The sequence below is a fragment of the Carcharodon carcharias genome, chromosome 13 (genome assembly GCF_017639515.1).
Source record: "Carcharodon carcharias isolate sCarCar2 chromosome 13, sCarCar2.pri, whole genome shotgun sequence".
NCBI lineage: Eukaryota > Metazoa > Chordata > Chondrichthyes > Lamniformes > Lamnidae > Carcharodon > Carcharodon carcharias.
Window position 1 is genome coordinate 38,594,047 of NC_054479.1, and position 20,450 is coordinate 38,614,496.

A 20,450-nucleotide genomic window follows, 5' to 3' on the forward strand; every position below is an offset into this window, starting at 1 on the left:
ATCCTAATCATGGACCCCCACCCCTTCGCCAGGCAAAGCCGCCCTAACTTACCTTGGGATCCAGCCTCCATCACAGTTCTTCGTGAGGGGACTGGCTGCGGTCCCAGCGGTGACCACCACTCCCAGTGGTGCTGCTGAGATTGGAGTGCTGTCGGCCATCTGATTGACCAGTTGCTCTTGGACGCATGATACCCTCCCATGTGTGGGCAGAAGCCGTGAACTCGGGGAGTGAACAGCCTGATGACCGTAAAATCTGGTTGTCGCTTCCCAGCCTGGTGCAGGCGGGTTTGTCGCCACACCAGGGGCTGGGGCTACCACCTCCACAAAAAATTCCAACCATGGGTCGCTTGTTCCAAACATGTTCATGACACCTCTGTGGCTCTAATACACCAAGAAAAATCATGTAATGATGCACAATAATGAAGCAGAAATATAACATAACATACCCTTAGTTTCCTAAAACAATAGTTGCAGTTTCTAGATTGGAGTGGGGTCAGGGTGGGGTCTTGCAGCTTGACCCAGAGCAAGTTGGCAGAACAACTGCAGAATCTTGCATGGTGCATGACATTGCCATTGACTGAGGTGTTCATGTACTCAGGAAAAAGAAGTGGCCACAAAGCAGTCCTAGAGAAGGGGTTGAGGGAAACATGAAAGCTCTGTGGCACATCAGCTAGTGCCTGAAGTGACATAGTTGCAATAGCCACTCTTTAATGATTGTTTCATCTGAGGCTTTGGCATAGTGCTTTCTGAGAATTTAGAAATGAGCAAATATTTTTCAGTCAAAAGTTGTTTTATTGCCACAAATGCCTGTGTTAAAATATGAATTTTGTACAAGAGTGTAATTTCAGGCCAAGCGTGGGGTAAATAAAGTATCCCAACTTATGGCTATAAGAACAAATTAAAAGTTTGGGCATTTTTCTCAGTTGCACAATGTTGCTGGTCTTTATGTTAAAGTTGTTCCCCTAATGCCTTACCTTCCAAAAAACATTATCAAAGTCGGTCCCATGGAACTTTTCTGGAATAGCAGCTGATGACAGTTTGGGTCCTAGCAACGTCACAAACTCTTCAAAGTCCACCTGTCCATCACCTGAAGTCATAATACATAGTTAGTTTTGAATATTCTAAATTTGTCATGAAAGCAGATAACATAACTTGAAACTCATTATATACATATGTACATATGAATTAGGAGCAGTATTTGGCCATTCGGGCACTCCAGCCTGCTCCGCCATTCAATAAGATCATGGCTGATCTGATTGCAGCCTCAACTCCGCATTCTGCCTACCCCCCGGGACCCTTTGACTCCCTTGTTAGTTAAGAATCTATCTACCTCGGCCTTAAAAATATTCAATGGCTCTGCCCTCCCCCCTCTCCAGGGAAGAGAGTTCCAAAGAATCACAACCCTGAGAAAAAAATTCTCCTCACCTCTGTCTTAAATGGGAGACCTCTTATTTTAAAACTGTGTCCCCTAGTTCTAGTCTCTCCCACTAGGGGAAAAATCCTTTCAGCATCTACCCTGTCAAGTCCTCTCAGGATCTTATATGTTTCAGTAAGATCACCTCTCAATTTTCTAAACTCCAATATATTCAGGTCCAGCCAGTCCAACCTTTCCTTATAAGATAATCCCCCCCATCCCAGGTATCAGACGAATGAATCTCCTCTAAACTGCTTCTAACACAATTATATTCTTTCTTAAATAAGGACATCAAAACTGTACACCATATTCCATATGTGGTCTCATCAACGGCCTGTACATCTGTAGCAAAACATTCCTACTTTTATATTCCATTCCCCTTGCAATAAATGACCACATTCCACTTGCCTTCCTAATCACTTGCTGTACCTGCAGACTAACTTGTCGTGATTCATGTATCAGTACATCAATGTCCCTCTGTACCTCAGTGTTCTGCAACCTCTCTCCATTTAAACACTATAATGCTTTTCTATTCTTCCTGCCAAAGTGGACAAGTTCATGTTTTCCCACATTATACTCCATCTGCCATATTTTTGCCCACTCGCTTAACCTATCTCCCTTTGTAGACTCCTTATGTCCTCTTCACAATTTACTTTCCTACCTAACTTTGTGTTATCAGCAAATTTAGCAACCATACATTTGGTCCCTTCATCCAAGTCATTGATATAAATTGTAAATGGTTAAGGTCCCAGCACTGATCACTGTGGCACTCCACTTGTCACATCTTGCCAACCTAAAAATGGCCCATTTATGCCTACTCTCCATTTCCTGTTAACTAATCAATCCTCTATCCACGCTAATATGTACTTCCTACATTATACGTTCTGATGTTGCACAAGTAACCTTTGATGTGGCACCTTGTCAAATGCCTTCTGGAAAGGTAAGTACAGCATGTCTACTGGTTCTGCTATATTGCTTGTTACTTTGCAAAGAACGCCAATAAATTAGTCAAACATAATTTCCCTTTCACAGAACCATTATAACTCTGCCTGATTGCATTGAGATTTTCTAAGTGTCCCACTATAACCTCCTAAATGATTGATTCCAGCAGTTTCTCTATGACAGATGCTAAGCTAACTGGCCTGTAGTTTCCAGTTCTCTGTCTCCCTTTTTTCTTGAATAGAGGAGTCACATTTGCTATTTTCCAATCTGATGGGACTTTTCCAGAATCTAGGGAAGTTTGGAAAATTAAAACCAAGACATCAACTATCTAAGCAGCCACTTCTTTTAGCACTCTAGGATAAAGCCCATCAGGACCTGGGGCTTGTCAGCTTTTAGTTTTAATAATTTTCTTAGTATACTTTCCCTGGTGATTGTAATTGTTTTAAGCTCCTCCCTCCCTTTCACCTCCTGATTACAATTATTTCTGGGATGTTATTTGTGTCCTCCTCAGTGAAGAGATGCAAAATATCTGTTCAATTCACCTGCCATTGCTTTATTTTCCATTATTAATTTCCCAGACTCTCTCTCTAAATGGCCGACATTCACCTTACTTACTCTTGTCCTTTTTAAATACCTTTAGAAACTCTTGTCATCAGTTTTTATACTTCTAGCTAGTTTTCTCTCATATTCTAATCGGGCTGTCAATTTATCTTGGTATGCTCAATATGTTCGTGACCACAAGTGATGCTCTCAGGACATCCTTTCCTCACCATTTCCTGTAGCGCTTGTAATGATGCATCTTGTTGGGTGGTTTGCTTGATTTGAGCAAGATGCTTGTCTGTCAGAGTCAATATCTCTGCTGGATTGATGGCTTCCAGATTATGTCTCATTGCTGTTTCGTGTTGAATCTGGAAGATTTCGCATTCTGTTGTAGTCTCCTCAACTTTCTTCATGGGAGCGCTGCTCTCGACAACCCGTCTGCAATGTACATTTGTTTTCCCTGCTTGTATGTCATATCCAGATGATATCTTTTTAAGTGAAGTAACATTCTTTGCATTCACTCTGGAACAGCAAGTAGCGGTTTGCGAAAAATGCTTTGAAGGGGCTTGCTGTCAGATTCGACAGTTACTCTGTCTCTTCCAAGCATGTATTGATAAAAATGCGCACAGGCAAAAACAATAGCCAGGCATTCTTTCTCAATCTGAGCGTAGTGTCGTTCTGTTTGCATTAGTGCCTTGAATGCAAATGCGACTGGTTGTCCTTGCTGCATCAGAGTTGATCCCAGACCTAACACACTGGCATCACACTGCAAGGTGACTTCATCATTGCCATCATAGTACTTCAACACTGGCACTGTCGATGCTAGTTGCTTGATTTTAGCGAATGCTGTGCCTAATACCACAGCACCTCCTTGGCCCTGAGCTTGCTTAATGGTTCACACTCTGCTGACAAATTAGACAAAAATTTTGCTAGGGAGTTCACAAATCCAACAAATCGTCGCACTGCTTTCATGTCTGTCAGTCACTGCATTGCTGCTACAGCTCTCACCTTGTCAGGATCCGGGTGAAGACCTTTTGCCGTCAATATGTACTTGGCTTCAGGCATTTTCAGTTGCAATTTTGTCTTGTTCAGCTTCAGATTCATTTTTAAAAAATTCATTCATGGGATGTGGGCTTCGCTGGCTGGACCCATCTCTAGTTGCCCTTGAGAAGGCGGTGGTGAACTTCCTTCTTGAACTGCTGCAGTCCATATGGTGTAGGTATACCCACAGTGCTGTTAGGAAGGGAGTTCCAAGATTTTGACCCAGTGACATTGAAGGAACGGTGATACATTTCCAAGTCAGGATGGTGAGTGACTTGAAGGGGAACTGCCAGGTGATGGTGTTCCCATCTATCTGCTGCCCTTGTCCTTCTATGTGGTAGTGGTCATGGGTTTAGAAGATGCTTTCTAAGGAGCCTTGGTGAATTCTTGCAGTGCATCTTGTAAATGGTACACACTGCTGCTACCGTGCATTGGTGGTGGAGGGAGTGAATGTTTGTGGATGTGGTGCCAATCAAGCTGGATGGTGTCCAGCTTCTTCAGTGTTTTAGGAGCTGCACTCATCCAGGCAAGTGGAGAGTATTCCATCACATTCCTAACTTGTGCCTTGTAGATGGTGGACAGGCTTTGCAGAGTTAGGAGGCGAGTTACTCGTCGCACGATTCCTAGCCTCTGACCTGCTCTTGTAGCCACAGTATTTATATGGCTAGTCCAGTTCAGTTCTAGGAAGTTGATAGCAGGGGATTCAGTGATGGTAATGCCATTGAACATCAAGGGGTCATGGTTGGATTCTCTCTTGTTGGAGATGGTCATTGCCCGACACTTGTGTGGCATGAGTGTTACTTGCCGCTTGTCAGCTCAAGCCTGGCTATTGTCCAGGTCTTGTTGCATTTGCACATGGATTGCTTCAGTATTTGAGGAGTTGCGAATGGTGCTGAACATTGTGCAATCATCAGCGAACATCCCCACTTCTGACCTTATGATGGAAGGAAGGTCATTGATGAAGCAGCTAAAGATGTTGGGCCGAGGACACTACCCTGAGGAACTCCTGCAGTGATGTCCTGGAGCTGAGATGACTGACTTCCAACAACCACAACCATCTTCCTTTGTGCTAGGTATGACTCCAACCAGTGGAGAGTTTTCCCCAATTCCCATTGACTCCAGCTTTGTTCGGGCTCCTTGATGCCACACTTGGTCAAATGCCGCCTTGATGTCAAGAGCAGTCACTCTCATCTCACCTCGGGAACTCAGCTCTTTGTCCATGTTTGAATCAAGGCTGTAATGAGGTCAGGAGCTGATTAGCCCTGGTGGAACCCAAACTGGCCATCAGTGAGCAGGTTATTGCTAAGCAAGTGACGCTTAATAGCATTGTTGATGAACCCTTACCATTACTTTACTGATGATGGAGAGTAGCCTGATGGGGCAGTAACTTGCTGGGTTAGCTTTGTCCTGCTTTTTGTGTACAGGACATACCTGGGCAATTTTCCACATAGCCGGGTAAATGCCAGAGTTGTAGCTGTACTGGAACAGCTTGGCTAGGGGCGTGGCAAATTCTGGAGCACAAGTCTTCAGTACAATTGCCGGAATTTTGCCAGGGCCCATAGCCTTTGCAGTATCCAGTGCCTTCATACGTTTCTTGATATCATGTGAAGTGAATTGATTTGGCTGAAGACTGGCATCTGTGATGCTGGGGACCTCTGGAGGAGGCTGAGATGGATCACCCACTCGGCACTTCTGGCTGAAGATTGTTGCGAATGCTTCAGCCTTATCTTTTGCACTGATGCGCTGGGCTCCTCCATCATTGAGGATGGGGATATTTCTAGAGTCCCCTCCCCCAGTGAGTTGTTTAATTGTCCACCACCATTCACAACTGGATGTGGTAGCACTGCAGAGCTTAGATCTGATCCGTTGGTTGTGGGATCGTTAGTTCTGTGAATCACTTGCTGCATATACTGTTTGGCATGCAAGTTGTCCTGTTTTATAGCTTCACCAGGTTGACACCTCATTTTTAGGTATGCCTGGTGCTGCTTCTGGCATGTCCTTCTGCACTCTTCATTGAACCAGGGTTGATTCCCTGGCTTGATGGTAATGGTAGAGTGGGGGATATGTTGGGCCATGAGGTTGCAAATTGTGTTCGAGTACAATTCTGCTGCTGCTGATAGCCTACAGCACCTCATGGATGCTCAGCTATGTGTTGCTAGATCTGTTTGAAATCTATCCCAATTAGCACGGTGGTAATGCCACACAACACAATGGAGGGTATCCTCAATGTGAAGGTGGGACTTCATTTCCACAATGACTGTGTGGTGGTCACTCCAACCGATACTGTCACGGACAGGTGCATCTGTGGCAGAAAGTTTGGTGAGATTGAAGTCAAGTATGTTTTTCTCTCTTGTTGGTTCCCTCACCAGCTGCTGCAGACCCAGTTTAGCAGCTATGTCATTTAGGACTCAACCAGCTCGGTCAGTAGTGGTGCTACCGAGCCACTCTTGGACATTGAAGTCCCCCACCCAGAGTACATTCTGCGCCCTTGCCACCCTCAGTGCTGCTTCCAAGCGGTGTTCAACATGGAGGGGCAGTGATTCATCAGCTGAGGGAGGGCGGTGCGAGGTAATCAGCTGGAGGTTTCCTTGCCCATGTTTGACCTAATACCATGGGACTTCATGGGGTCTGGAGTCGATGTTGAGGACTCTCAGGGCAACTCCCTCCTGACTGTATACCACTGTGCCCCCATCTCTGCTGGGCCTGTCTTGCTGGTGGGACAGAGCATACCCAGGGATGGTGATGGTGGAGCCTGGGACATTATCTGTCAGGTATGACTAGTCTGCGAGACAGCTCTCCCAATTTTAGCACTAATCCCCAGATGTTAGCAAGGACTTTGCAGGGTCGACAAGGCTGCAATTGCCATTGTCCTTTCTGGTGCCTAGGTCAATGCCGGTTGGTCCTTCCGGTTTCATTCCTTTCTTGAATCTTTGTAGCAGTTTGGTACAACTGAGTAACTTGCTAGGCCATTTCAGAGGGTATTTAAGAGTCAACTACATTGCTATGGGCAACCTGGTGAGCTCTCTCTAGCAGTCGTATTAAATTCTGATCATGGTTAGCTGTGGCTTCTTTCATTGTGTCTTCACATCCATAGAATAACAAATCATCTGCTAAGGCTTCTACTCTGGGAAGCTCATTGGCTACCTCATGCTGTCTGTGTTGATATTCTTCTGGAGCCGTGGAAATCCCAAACGGGGTCCAGTATATAGTTAGAAAGCTGCTGCTCTCATCCAACTTCACTTGCCAGTAACCATCCTTCGCATTTGGGGTGGTGAATATCTTTGCGTTGGCAAGTTACAGCAAAATTCCTTCGATAGTTGGCATGGGTAATGAGATCTCTTCAGTACTTTATTTAGATCCTTTGGGTTTAACCATACTTGCAGCTTTCCAGGTTGTTTAACTGCTATCATGCTACTTATCCACACTGTAGGAGTTATCACTCTTTTGATTACTCCCCTTTTCCAGTTCTTCTATCTTGTCTTTTAGGCTTGACTTGAGGGCAGCTGGAACCCTCCTTGGCAGATGCTAAATTGGTCTTACACTTTCATCTACTTCGACATGATATTGTCCTGGGACACATCCCAACCCTATAAACACATTTTTGTACTCCTCTAGGATCTGTCCTGCCGTCACTGGTTTTGTGTGCTTTGACACATTGTGAACCTCTGTTGGCACATTCAGGGTTACCAGTCCAAGCTTTAGACTGGCCTCTGCTGAGTTGAGTGGCTGTCTTGTTTTCACTCTGAACTCTAGTGTTGAATACATATTGTTCATATATAACATTCACCCAGGATTCAAAATGTACATTCAAAGTTTTTAAAACCTGTTGCCTTTTTTCTTTGCTCGTCTGTTAAGATTTAGGATGGTATACACTTTGTAGCAGTCCCACCCCAGCAGTGTGAGAAGTGTGAAACAAAAACAGAATTACCTGGAAAAACTCAGCAGGTCTGGCAGCATCAGCGGAGAAGAAAAGAGTTGACGTTTCGAGTCCTCATAACCCTTCGACCGAACTTGAGTTCAAGTCCAAGAAAGAGTTGAAATATAAGCTGGTTTAAGGTGTGTGTGTGGGGGGGGGGGGGGGGCGGAGACAGAGAGAGACAGAGGTGGAGTGGGGGTGTGGTTGTAGGGACAAACAAGCAGTGATAGAAGCAGATCATCAAAAGATGTCAACAACAATAGAACAAAAGAACACATAGGTGTTAAAGTTGGTGATATTATCTAAATGAATGTGCTAATTAAGAATGGATGGTAGGGGACTCAAGGTATAGCTCTAGTGGGGGTGGGGAGAGCATAAAATATTTTAAAATATTTAAAAATAATGGAAATAGGTGGGAAAAGAAAAATCTATATAATTTATTGGAAAAAAAAGGAAGGGGGAAACAGAAAGGGGGTGGGGATGGGGGAGGGAGCTCACGACCTAAAGTTGTTGAATTCAATATTCAGTCCGAAAGGCTGTAAAGTGCCTAGTTGGAAGATGAGGTGTTGTTCCTCCAGTTTGCGTTGGGCTTCACTGGAGCTTGGCTTGCTGTGCTCATCCTCGGCGTGAGAAGTGTGGCTGTGCTTAATGGTTCAGGCTCTTTAACTAAGTCTGTTGCAATCTCATAGTTTGGCCATTGTAAGTGGAAAAACTGCTAATTTTGCCGTACATCATTTTTCAATTGGACTGGAGAATTTACTGCAGCCATTTTTATTCACTTTGTAATTTATTTGCAGCCTCTGTGTGTTTCTTTTGTCCTCTTTCTCTGCAGCCAGTAATTTCACTTGCAGCTTGAGTGTACTTTTCATTTGTCCTTTTTTTGCCAGATTTATACTTTTCTGTGTGCCTTTCTGAGCTGCCTCACTTGTAGCCTTTGTCTGTTTTCCTTTGTTCATTTCAGCAGCTTTTTTGCAGATTTCAACCTGTGTTCCTGGGCTCTCAGTGTCTTCTCCGCTCCTTTTGCAGGGTTCAAAAATATATTTTCTCTTAGCTTCTGTACAACATGTTTCATGTATAAAGATAGCTGTACTTCTTCAGCGTGTGTCTGTGAGAGGTCTTTATTGAACTGATCTCAAGATATCGGCCCCCAGAGGCAGAGTGCCTCATGGCAGAGCCACATGACTACGGCAAGCCAATTAGTCAGCACAACGTTGCATTTTCCAAAACCCAAACAAGGACAGTGCCTGTACCCCGATAACAATGGCTTGGGTTTGAGTTCCAGGGTTGTCTGTCACCTGTGTTCACCTGCCTCTGTTGAACAAGCTGATATGTTGCCCTAGAGATTTGTTCATGGCTGGAAAGGGATGCACATAGTGAGCTGCGGTAGATGGGGGTAATGCTTTCTGCATATTCCGCTTACACAGGAATGGGGATAATGTGCAATTGTGTCAGGTGTGCAGCCAGCATTACGCATGCTGCTTATTGGCTGTGTGCCTATTTATTGGTGATGGGAATGGTTGGGAAATAGGGCATCTCTAAGACCTTTTAAAGGGTAAGCAACACCTTTTAAATCAGACATGCAGTCATATATAAATCAAGTTTGCCACCTCCCTGATGCAATGGTGTGCAGCAAACTTGGAGATGCTGCTAATGTCACCTACTGCAGCATGCAATGACTCTGTGGCATATAAGTTGAGAGTCATAGTGACCTTGCAGCAACAGGCCATGTCCTGCTTTGAGTCTCCATATGGCTGCAACAGGTCACATAGCATGGTTTACTTATGAGAAGTGCTGCCAGAGAACCCATTGTAGGTATGGCTTCCTTGACACTATAACATAGACCCAGGTGTTAACTTGGAACAGAAGAGGACAAAGCAGCAACTAACTATCAAGTGGATGACCCCTTTAAACAACACCATTACAGTACTCTTGCTATCTGTTAGCGTCTCTGAGGAAATCTTCCTAAAAGGATCATAAAACAAGTTCAGGGACCTCTTATTCCATTGAAGTTTTTTAATACAATTGGTGTGCACCTAGACTCACCCAATCCAACATGGTACTGCAGCCACACTTCCAGTGTGGAACAGGCAGACAATTGTACCCTCCATGTTTGCTAGTAAAACGAACACAGTTACAATTGTTACGGACAGGAAGGAGAGATAAACTGAAACCCCCGGTTCCCTTCTCTTACGACAGAGGGGCCTACTAATCAATGATGATAATGCCATGGGCAGAGCTCCAACCTCTGAGGAGGAGGAATGATGAGGAGGAAGCCCCTGTCCATTTGGAAATTCTGAAACAGATAAGGATGAGGAGGCCGCCAATGGCAGAGCAGCTGGGAGGCATGGCCATGTAGCCAGGGTTGACTCTGTGCGGGGAGGGGGGGGGCATCATCGCCAGATGGTGTGCAATTCCCATAAAGGTCTCCGATATCACAATTTCCAGCAGCAGTCCGCGGTGACATACTTCCAGCTAATGAACCTTGTACATTGACTCCACAATTATGCAAGAAACTGCCCATCCCCAGAATAGTCATTAATGAGTTGGACTCACTCATATTCGTATTGTTGAAACCCTCACCATCATAACCATAGACCTCATCATTTTGCAAACACACTTGGTAGTAAGTCATTCACAACCTGGCCCCCTCATGTGGACACCAAAGACAGTAAATGAGGGGCCCATGCCACCATATTGTACATAATCAAACCAGGCCCACAATGTGGAGAGTGACATGCGTCAGAATTCAAACCCTAGACATGCAGATAGGATTGTATTTTATAGCATACATGCAGATAAAGCACCTCGTGCATGTGGAGCCCATGACTGTACAACAACAGCTCTTTGAAAGAACTTGCACACCATCCATTCCAGCAAATGGTCCAGTTACTGACACGGGCACCACATCCAACATTCCTGGCTTCTATATACCTCTGCTTACCGCACAAAGCACACCCTGTGACACTTGGAATGCAAACACAGCCAAAGTAATGGGCACAGCAGATGACTAGTATTACCTGGACAATACAGGGCCACTCGAGCTGCAATGCATTCACCTAGGCCAATGTGTAACACTGCAGTGCAGATGAATGTTTTGCACCTGACACTCATGCTGGAGATGAACCTGTTGCCCAGTATCTGTTTGTGGAGTCTGAGCATTGCCCATTCAAGCTTGACTTTAAGGTAAGTTCAATAAAGGATACAAGGAGCATCTCGGTACTTGAGCTTTTGAACTCTGGAATCTTAAGTGATACAGCAGAGAAGGAAGAAGCCCTACAAAGCATCACAGATCAGCCAACAACTTTGATCCTGCTGACGGCATGTCAAGATGGACTTGAAACCGGAGCTTCTGGCCCAGGGGTAGGGATGCTACCACTGCACCACAAGGCCTCCTACAAGAGATATAAGTAGCAGTAACATTAGAAATATACAAAAATAGCAAGGACCAGATTGAGGAAAATAACAGAAGTGACAAAGGAGGTTTTAAATCTTACTTGTGCCAATATCCGTTGTGTAATAAGGTGAGCTGCAGAAACAAATTGCTACACAAAATTATGGTAGAATTGGATTAGTAGAGACATGGTGGGATGAGGCCCTTAAGGGAATGAGGCCCTTAGGGTCTTAATTGGCAGCTGGGTAGGAAGGCCATCCTTGGGCCTCTGGCACCAAACTTGTCATGCAGGAGGGCATTAAACTTTGCCCTTGGTTGCTGAAAGTAGCAAAGATAGAAATAGCAGGGGCAATAGTTCCAATCTTTCAACCCTCATTAGATACCTGAGCAGGGCTGCAGAACCCGAAGGTTGGTAATGTTATATGATTATTTAGGAAAGGGATGATGGATAAATCAGGAAACTACAGGCCAAGTAACCCAACAACAGTAGAGAGATAAAAACAAAAAAACTGCAGATGCTGGAAATCCAAAACAAAAACAGAATTACCTGGAAAAACTCAGCAGGTCTGGCAGCATCGGCGGAGAAGAAAAGAGTTGACGTTTCGAGTCCTCATGACCCTTCGACAGAACTTGAGTTCGAGTCCAGGAAAGAGCTGAAATATAAGCTGGTTTAAGGTGTGTGCGTGGGGGGCGGAGAGATAGAGAGACAGAGAGGTGGAGGGGGTTGGTGTGGTTGTAGGGACAAACAAGCAGTGATAGAAGCAGATCATCAAAAGATGTCAACGACAATAGTACAATAGAACACATAGGTGTTAAAGTTAAAGTTGGTGATATTATCTAAACGAATGTGCTAATTAAGAATGGATGGTAGGGCACTCAAGGTATAGCTCTAGTGGGTTTTTTTTTATTTATTTTTTTTTATATAATGGAAATAGGTGGGAAAAGGAAAATCTTTATAATTTATTGGGAAAAAAAAAGAAGGGGGAAGCAGAAAGGGGGTGGGGATGGGGGAGGGAGCTCACGACCTAAAGTTGTTGAATTCAATATTCAGTCCGGAAGGCTGTAAAGTGCCTAGTCGGAAGATGAGGTGTTGATCCTCCAGTTTGCGTTGGGCTTCACTGGAACAATGCAGCAAGCCAAGGACAGACATGTGGGCAAGAGAGCAGGGTGGAGTGTTAAAATGGCAAGCGACAGGAAGGTTTGGGTCATTCTTGCGGACAGACCGCAGGTGTTCTGCAAAGCGGTCGCCCAGTTTACGTTTGGTCTCTCCAATGTAGAGGAGACCACATTGGGAGCAACGAATGCAGTAGACTAAGTTGGGGGAAATGCAAGTGAAATGCTGCTTCACTTGAAAGGAGTGTTTGGGTCCTTGGACGGTGAGGAGAGAGGAAGTAAAGGGGCAGGTGTTGCATCTTTTGCGTGGGCAAGGGGTTGTGCCATAGGAGGAGGTTGAGGAGTAGGGGGTGATGGAGGAGTGGACCAGGGTGTCCCGGAGGGAGCGATCCCTACGGAATGCCGATAAGGGGGGTGAAGGGAAGATGTGTTTGGTAGTGGCATCATGCTGGAGTTGGCGGAAATGGCGGAGGATGTAGAGAGAACTTAGCGGAAACCATTACCAGGGACAAAGTGAACTTTCATTTGGAAACACGTGGGTTAATCAAGGAGACAAGCTTGGATTTGTTAAAAGCAAATTGTGCCTGACAAACTTGATTCAATTCTTTGATAAGATAAAAAAGAAGGTTGATCAAGGTAGTGAAGTAAGTATTGTATATTTGGACTTTTGGAAGGCATTCAACAAACGCCTGAGGTTAATTAAGAAGACAGAAGCTCACGGAATTAAGAGAAAAGTTGTGGTACAGATAAAAGATTTGCTTAGTGACAAGAGTGTGACAGATGAGTGGTTATGGATGGGTATTCAGATTGAGAGGTGGTTTCCAGTGGCATTCTCCAAAGGTCAACTTTGGGTTCATTACTCTTTTCAATTTTTATTAACAACCTAGACTTGAGCGTAGGGAGCTGCATTATAAAGTTCACGGATGATACGAAGCTTAAGGTGGTAGATAGTGATGAGGATAGCTATAGGCTTCAGGTTGACCGACAGGATGTTAAAATGGACAGATGCATGGCAGATGGAATTCAAAGTGGAGAAGTGTGAAAGGATACATTTTGGGACAACTGAAATAGAAAGGCAGCTAGTACACTATAAACTAGCATGATTTTGAAAAGTGTAGATCAGCAGAGACACCTTGGTGTCCATATAATGGTAGCACAGCAAGTTAATAAGGTGGTTAAAAGTCATATAGGTTACTGGAGTTTGTAATTAGAGGCTTAGGGCATAAAAGCAGAGGAGTCATTCTAGAACTTTAAATCACAAGTTAGGCCTCAGCTGGACTGTTGTGGGCAATTTTGGGTATCACGCTTCTGGAAAGGTGTAATCACTATAGAAAGGGTGCAGAGGAGTTGTCTAAAACATTCCCAGGTATGAGGAATTTCAGTTACAAAGGAAGTTAGGAAAATGTTTATGAAAATGGTAGAACTGTTCTCCTGGGAACAGAGATGGTTAAGAGATGATCTAATAGATGATTTCAAGTTAATGAGCGATTTTGATAGAGTAGAGAGAGAAAATCTATTCTCTCTGGCAAATGGGTCAATAACCATATGTTCAAAATCACTGGCAAGAGATTTAGAAGGGGAAAGAGGAGACTTATTTTTTTAAAAATTCAGACAGCTGTCAGTATCTGGAACACCACCTTAAAATTTGGTGGAAGCCAATTCCATAAGGGAATCAGACAGACACTTGAGGGTGAGGAGCTTACAAGGTTATGGACAAAAAAGCAAACTTGTAGGACTGACCACAACTGCTCTTCAAGGAGCCAAAATAGATACAACAGGCCAATGATCCCCTCCTATGCTGTAATTTTCTATGTTGAGAAAAAAGTCTGGGAATAAGAAAAAAAAATGTTTCCTTGCTTTTTGTCCAGAATCTTGTAAATTTAGATTAAAGCTTCTTTGCAGTATTTCAGTACAGCATTTTAATCTTCTATCTCTCTGGCTTGGTGGACAGTTCTTAAAGTCCTGCTGTCTGTATATTCCAGAGGAATTCAATGAATGCATGTCTGCTGCCAGCATTGTTTTTAGAACAGGTAATTGCATTTTGATGTCTGATCTCAGAAACTTTTGAAAAGTTTCAGAACAGTCTAAAAGCCAACTGGAGGTGGGGTCTTTCACGCTCTGGAGGGATTTGAGTGGCTGTTTCTTTTCATTCCACTTAGTGGAATGCAAGTTTGTATATTGTGGCTGGCTGGTGGTCCTCCAGTGTCTTAATAGGATTACAGTTGATTTTAAAAAAAATCAAGTCAGAAAAAGAAGAAATAGAAATTGTATCTCTTTTTTCTTAGTAAAGCACATCCTTGTAACAAAATAAAAAGGACCACAACCCCTGAGTTGGGGGTGGGGGTGGTGGGGGGGGCGGTGTGGTGGGAGGGTGGATTTCTGCCCCCAAGTCGTGACAGAGATTTGGGGTGGATCTTAGTTCTGCTGTGTTTCTGCCCTGTTTAAGTTATACATTTTATTTTCGATGAAAATTGTAGTAAGTAATCATATAGCCAGTAAATATCAGTATAGAGCTACAGTAACTGACTAATGAGCAATTTGCAGAAGTGAGTGACAACACAAGTAATTACCGGATACAATTATTAGTAACCCATTAAAATAATAGCGACAGAGCCCATGTCTTCACTCCTCAGAAGGTACAGGTTCAAGCCTAAGGGGTTACCCTGAAGGTGATCGAATCTCTACCAGCTCAGTTATGATGATTTTAATGAATTCTTGGTAAATATATCTGGCAATCTTTGAATAATTTATAGGAAGGAGTGACATAACTGCATGCATTAAGAATGAACATGAGTCAAAAATGATCATCGAAAATAGTCTAAAATTGGCTTCTTTGGTTAAGCTGAATTTTGCTTATTTTGTTTTCCTCTTCAAAGATGGTGAAATGAATGCACTGAGGACAAAATGACCCTTCATGCGGGTTTCACCTTAAAAAATGGCAGGTACTTGACTTTGGGCATGAGATACATGTTGCAGTTATATGTTGAAGTACTTGACGGTGATAGATGCGTGTCACTCATGTATTCTTTTCTCCGTCAACTAGCTGCAGTGCATTATTAAAACTTCAGATTATCATTGGGAAGGATTCAGAATGTACCTGAACCTGGATCCCTACTGTATAATGCAATTAATGGGAAGCAAGAACAGATGTGAGCAGCAAAAATGTTCTTTGCCATAATTCACACAGACACTGCGGTCTTTTTGTTACTGGGAGAAGAAAATAACAATGAAAACTCTACCTTAACAGTAGATTTTTCTATTTTGTATATGCATTCCCTGTTTGGTGGATTTTTGTGCTGGAAATGGAACGTTTATTATGCTTTAGGCGGTTAGCATCAGAAAACAAATAGTCTCTGTTCAGACATAGTGAAACAAGAAACAGAGTAAAGATCTTCTAACCTAAGTCAACAATTGGGGAAGAATTGCTCTGGTTACTATGTTTAGTGACATAAACATATTCAACGAGATTTCCTCCGGTCCTTACTCCCAGTAAACTCGTTTCTGCATTCTTAAAGAACAGGTTTACGATTTTGCTCCCACCCCCAAACGTGTTACAGTACCACTGGAAATGTTTGCATTTTCAGCATCAACTATTCTTCTAATTCCTCCCAGTGAGATGACTAATTCAAGTACTTTTTTTTTAACCAAGCTCTAGGCACTTGATCCAAAGCTGGGTTCAAATGGTTGGACTCACCTCAGGCAGGGTCCTTAAATGTGGCAAACTGTGGAAATTTTCATGACATGAAAGTGGGCTGGATCTTAGGCTAGTTCTCCAGCAGATACAAGCCTAGCCTGTCCCAACCTTTTCTCATAAGACAACCCACCCATTTCAGGTGTTAGTCGAGGCAAAAACAGAAAAATTTAAATGCATTGGGGAGTCATTGTGTATCAGCAATGATGATGAGCATGGCCAAGCAAATTTAATGCAGGACAGGACACAGGCAGCTACATTTTGGACAACAATGCAGCTCACCACCACCTTCTCAAGGGAAACTAGGGGCAGGCAATTATTGGTCAGGAGACTGAACAGGAATGCTGGCCCAGCCAGTGAAGCCCACATTCGGTGAATAAATACAAAAAATCAGGAGTTTATGGATTTTACTCCAGGGCTTGGGCGCAAAAGTCAAAGCTGACATTCCAGCACAATACTGAGTGCTGCAATGTTGGACATGCTATCTTTCAGATGAGATGTCAAACTGAGGCCCCATCTACCATCCCGGGTCAAGGTAAAATACTCTATGGCACTATTTTGAAGAATAACAAGGGAGTTATTCCTGGTGTGCTGACCAATATTTATTCCTCAATTAACATCACAGAAACAGATTATCTGATCATTATCACATTGCTGCTTGTGGGAGCTTTCTGTACTCAAATAGGCTGTCACATTTCCTATGTTACAACAGCGACTTCGAAGTATTTCATTCGCTATGAAGCACTTTGGCATGCCCTGCGGTCATGAAAGTTGCTATATAAATACAAGTCTTTTTTAATGGTAGCATTCCTGTTCAGTCTCCTGACCAATAATATTGCATGAAGAAGAAGAAACAGACTGTGTTCCACAAGTATCACTGGACTGCAAACAAAGCTGAAGCTATCATTCCATTGTAAAACACCACACTAGTAGTAATGTATAATTATTAGCTATCATTGGCTGTTAAACAACCAAGGAATAGTAGGCGCAAAGGTTGCGGCATTCAGTCTTTACCTCGGACTGGAGTCAGACTATATAATACAACTTCAGAGGCCAAGATTAATCGCCCCAATCTTTCTATTCCTTTGTTACCCAATAACCATATTCAAAGTCACCATTCATTTATTTTAAATATTACTGCTAAGTAAACAGATTCATAACCATGATTGCTCACATTAAAAAAGACTTGTATTTATACAGCATCTTTCTTGACCACAGGGCACCCCAAAGTGCTTCAATCCCCAAATATCTCAATTGTGAAGCTCCAAGTGCTGTTTTTAAATATGCATTAAAGATGCTATATAAATGGAGCTCTTTGTTTTACATAACCATGGTAAACAATAACTAAAAGTCATTATAAATACCCATTGTTTTAAACATTTGGGCTTTTGAGTTTCTGCTAGTTTTCAGTGCATGTTCCTGGAAATTAGCTGAACCAGTGCAAAAGAATACAGAATTAAGCACAAAGTGAGTTTCTGTGACCTTTTGTGCTAGTTCAAAAAATATTGCACTAGAAGCTGACCCCATCTACCAAACTGGTCATATGCCATGAACAAATTAATCAGCATTGTGACCTTCCACCAACTGTGCCCTTTTGTACACCTTTGAGGGATCTCTTAAAATGAAGCTGGTTCTTTTAGATGAAAGGATGCTAATAGATGAGTTTCAGAATCTGTATTTTTTCTCCAAGAAACTGACTATTGTACAACTATATAATTAACAATTGCTCTGTATAGATTTTTAAAAAAAAAACATTTTCAATTATTTAAAATTGGGTTATTCACATGTGGTGGACTAGACACTGGTTAGAAAATGCTTATTTTTTGTGATAAACCCATTCACAGGTATTAATAAAACTGCACCAAGTTACAACTGTGTATACTATATCAAAGAATACTTTTTATAGCAAAAATTTTCTTTAAAATGAATTATGTTATAAAACACTGTGCTGGTTTATGGCAGCTTTTGCATTTGGTGATATGCAAATGAGTTTGAGCAGAAACTGGTGTAAAAAAAACTTCTTAAAACCAGTGCAATTTAAGGTGTAACTTGCACCTGCATCACCAGTTGCACCCAAAGCAGAAACATTTATGAGGAAGGTATAACGCATTCTATAAAATAGAGCAAAGTAAAGCATTTAATCTTTGTGAGACTATAGCAGTTTAAAAAGGGGAGGAAATTCTGGGAATAAAGTTTTTAAAAAATGGATTTCCTCTCTACAAAACATCTTGCTTAAATAACAATAATTGTTATATCCAATAAAACATGATAGCATTTAATAGGGAAATTGATAAATATTTGGAAAAGGAAAATTCAAAAGGGTATGAGGAAAGCATAGTGAAGTAGTAATAGGTGGATAGCTCTTTAAGACAGTTGGATTGGCATGTTGGGCTAAATGGCCTTTTTTGCAATAAACTACTATGGGGCGAACTTCCTCCCCGTCGGGCGGGCGGTTCGGGAACGGGTGAGGGCAGGCGCAGAGCCAATCACTGTGGCTGCGCGCTGCCATTTTGCATGGGCAGGCCAATTACAGCTCGCCCAGTGTGACATACACCTGGAAGCGCTCAGTGCTACCTGTGTGGGCGAGGGGGGAGGGAGGGAGAGTCAGGCCTGTGCTCTTTTGTGCACGCGCGTGAAAGAGCGCAGAAATCTCCCTAAGGCAGCTCTGTGCCTCAGGGAGATTAATTTAAGGATCAAACATTGTAAAAAAGAGAAAAAAAATACTCAGACATGTTCCCGCATATGACAGTGTCACATGATCTGGGGACATGTTTATGTATTTTAATAAAAACTTTTATTTAATTTATAAACCCTTCATAAAACTCATCCCGCCCATAGATGAAGTTACATGAGAAATGAGAAGTTCGCCAGGGCTCTTCGCTTGCCTGCCAACCTTAAGGTTGTGTGGGCAGCCCAGACAATCAATCAGTTTAATTAGGTGATTAATGGCCTTAACAGGCCTTTGACATTTCGGTGGGTGCGCAGCCGACTCTGGTGCACGCCCACCGAACTGAAGATCGGAATGACGCGTGGTGATGTCACCGCGTGTCATTTTACCCGTCGGTGTGTGGGACCCACCCCCACATGCCGACCAGAAGATTCAGGCACCATGAATCCGTTCTATAAACTGGAAATAAATGACAGTAAACTTTGAAAATTGCATTGCAATATGGAATCTTGAATAGTAAAGTACTGAAAGAGATTATCAAACCATCAAGTCTGCTCTGGCTCTTTCAAAGCCCAATCCAATTAGTCCCACTCCCTGGACCTTTTGCCCTGGTACTGCAATATTCTCCCTTTCAAGTATTTATCTAATTGCCTTTTGAAAGGTACTATTCAAATCTGATTCCACCACCCTATTGGCAGTGCATTGTGAAAACTTTTCCTTAAATCTGTGTCCTGTAATGAATTGTCAGCCGTTGGAATCAGTTTTTCTCCACCTACTCTATCTAAATTTTTCATTATTTTAAACATCACAATCAAATCTCCTATTAACCTTCTCCTGTCTATCCAGATAACTGTATTCCTTATCCCTGGAATCATTCTAGTAAACCCCTTTGTATTGTCTCCAAAGTCTTCATATTTTACCTAAACCGTGGTGCCCAAAATTGGACACAACACTCCAGCTGGGTCCTCACCAGCATTTCATATATGTTTAACATATCTTCCTGACTTTTGTATTCTATGCTCTTATTTATAAAGCCCAGGATTCTATATGCTTTATTAACCTGCCTGCCACCTTCAGAGATTTGTGCACAAGCACCGCTTGTGTCTCTGACCTTACAGCTCTTTAAAATCGAACCATTCAGCATGTATTGTCTCTCCTCATTCTTCCAACCAAATTGCATCATCGCACACTTTTCTGCTTTGAATTTCATCTGCCACATGTTCGCCCATTCCGCCAGCCTGAACTCTATTATTAACTTCCCCACTGCTTTCTACACTTCCAGGTTGGACGTCATCTGCAAATTTTGAATTTGTGCCCTGTAATCACAAGTCCAATTTGGATCAAAAATAGCAGTGGCCTAGAACTGAAACCAGGGGAACACACACACAAAAAAAAAGCTATTCACCCAACTTTGTCCTATCCCTTAGCCAATTTGATACCCACATGGCTACTGTCTCTTAAATCCCATACAGTTTCAATTTTGTTAACAAGCCTATTATGTGGTTACTTTATCAAATGCATTTTGAATATATACACAACATCAACTTTACTGCTCCCATTCATCCTGTTTGTTACCTCGCCAAAAAAACTCAAATTAGTCAAACAGGAATGGCCCTTAAAAAATTGTGCTGCCTCTTCTTTAATTGCTCATTCTTGTCCAAGTGGCTGATAATTTTTTCCCAGATAATTCTAAAAGTTTCCCATGCCTGATGTTGAACTGACTGACCAATAGTT

General features: G+C 42.7%; 1 protein-coding gene across 1 annotated transcript in view; it reads right to left on the reverse strand.

The window, feature by feature from the left end:
* Positions 1-20,450, reverse strand: part of LOC121286395 (calcium-binding protein 7) — an 81,318-nt gene that overhangs the window by 20,640 nt on the left and 40,228 nt on the right. Inside the window, exon 3 of the mRNA XM_041203487.1 lies at positions 975-1,087. Coding sequence (XP_041059421.1) covers positions 975-1,087 — 113 coding nt within the window. The remainder of the gene's footprint in view (positions 1-974; positions 1,088-20,450) is intronic.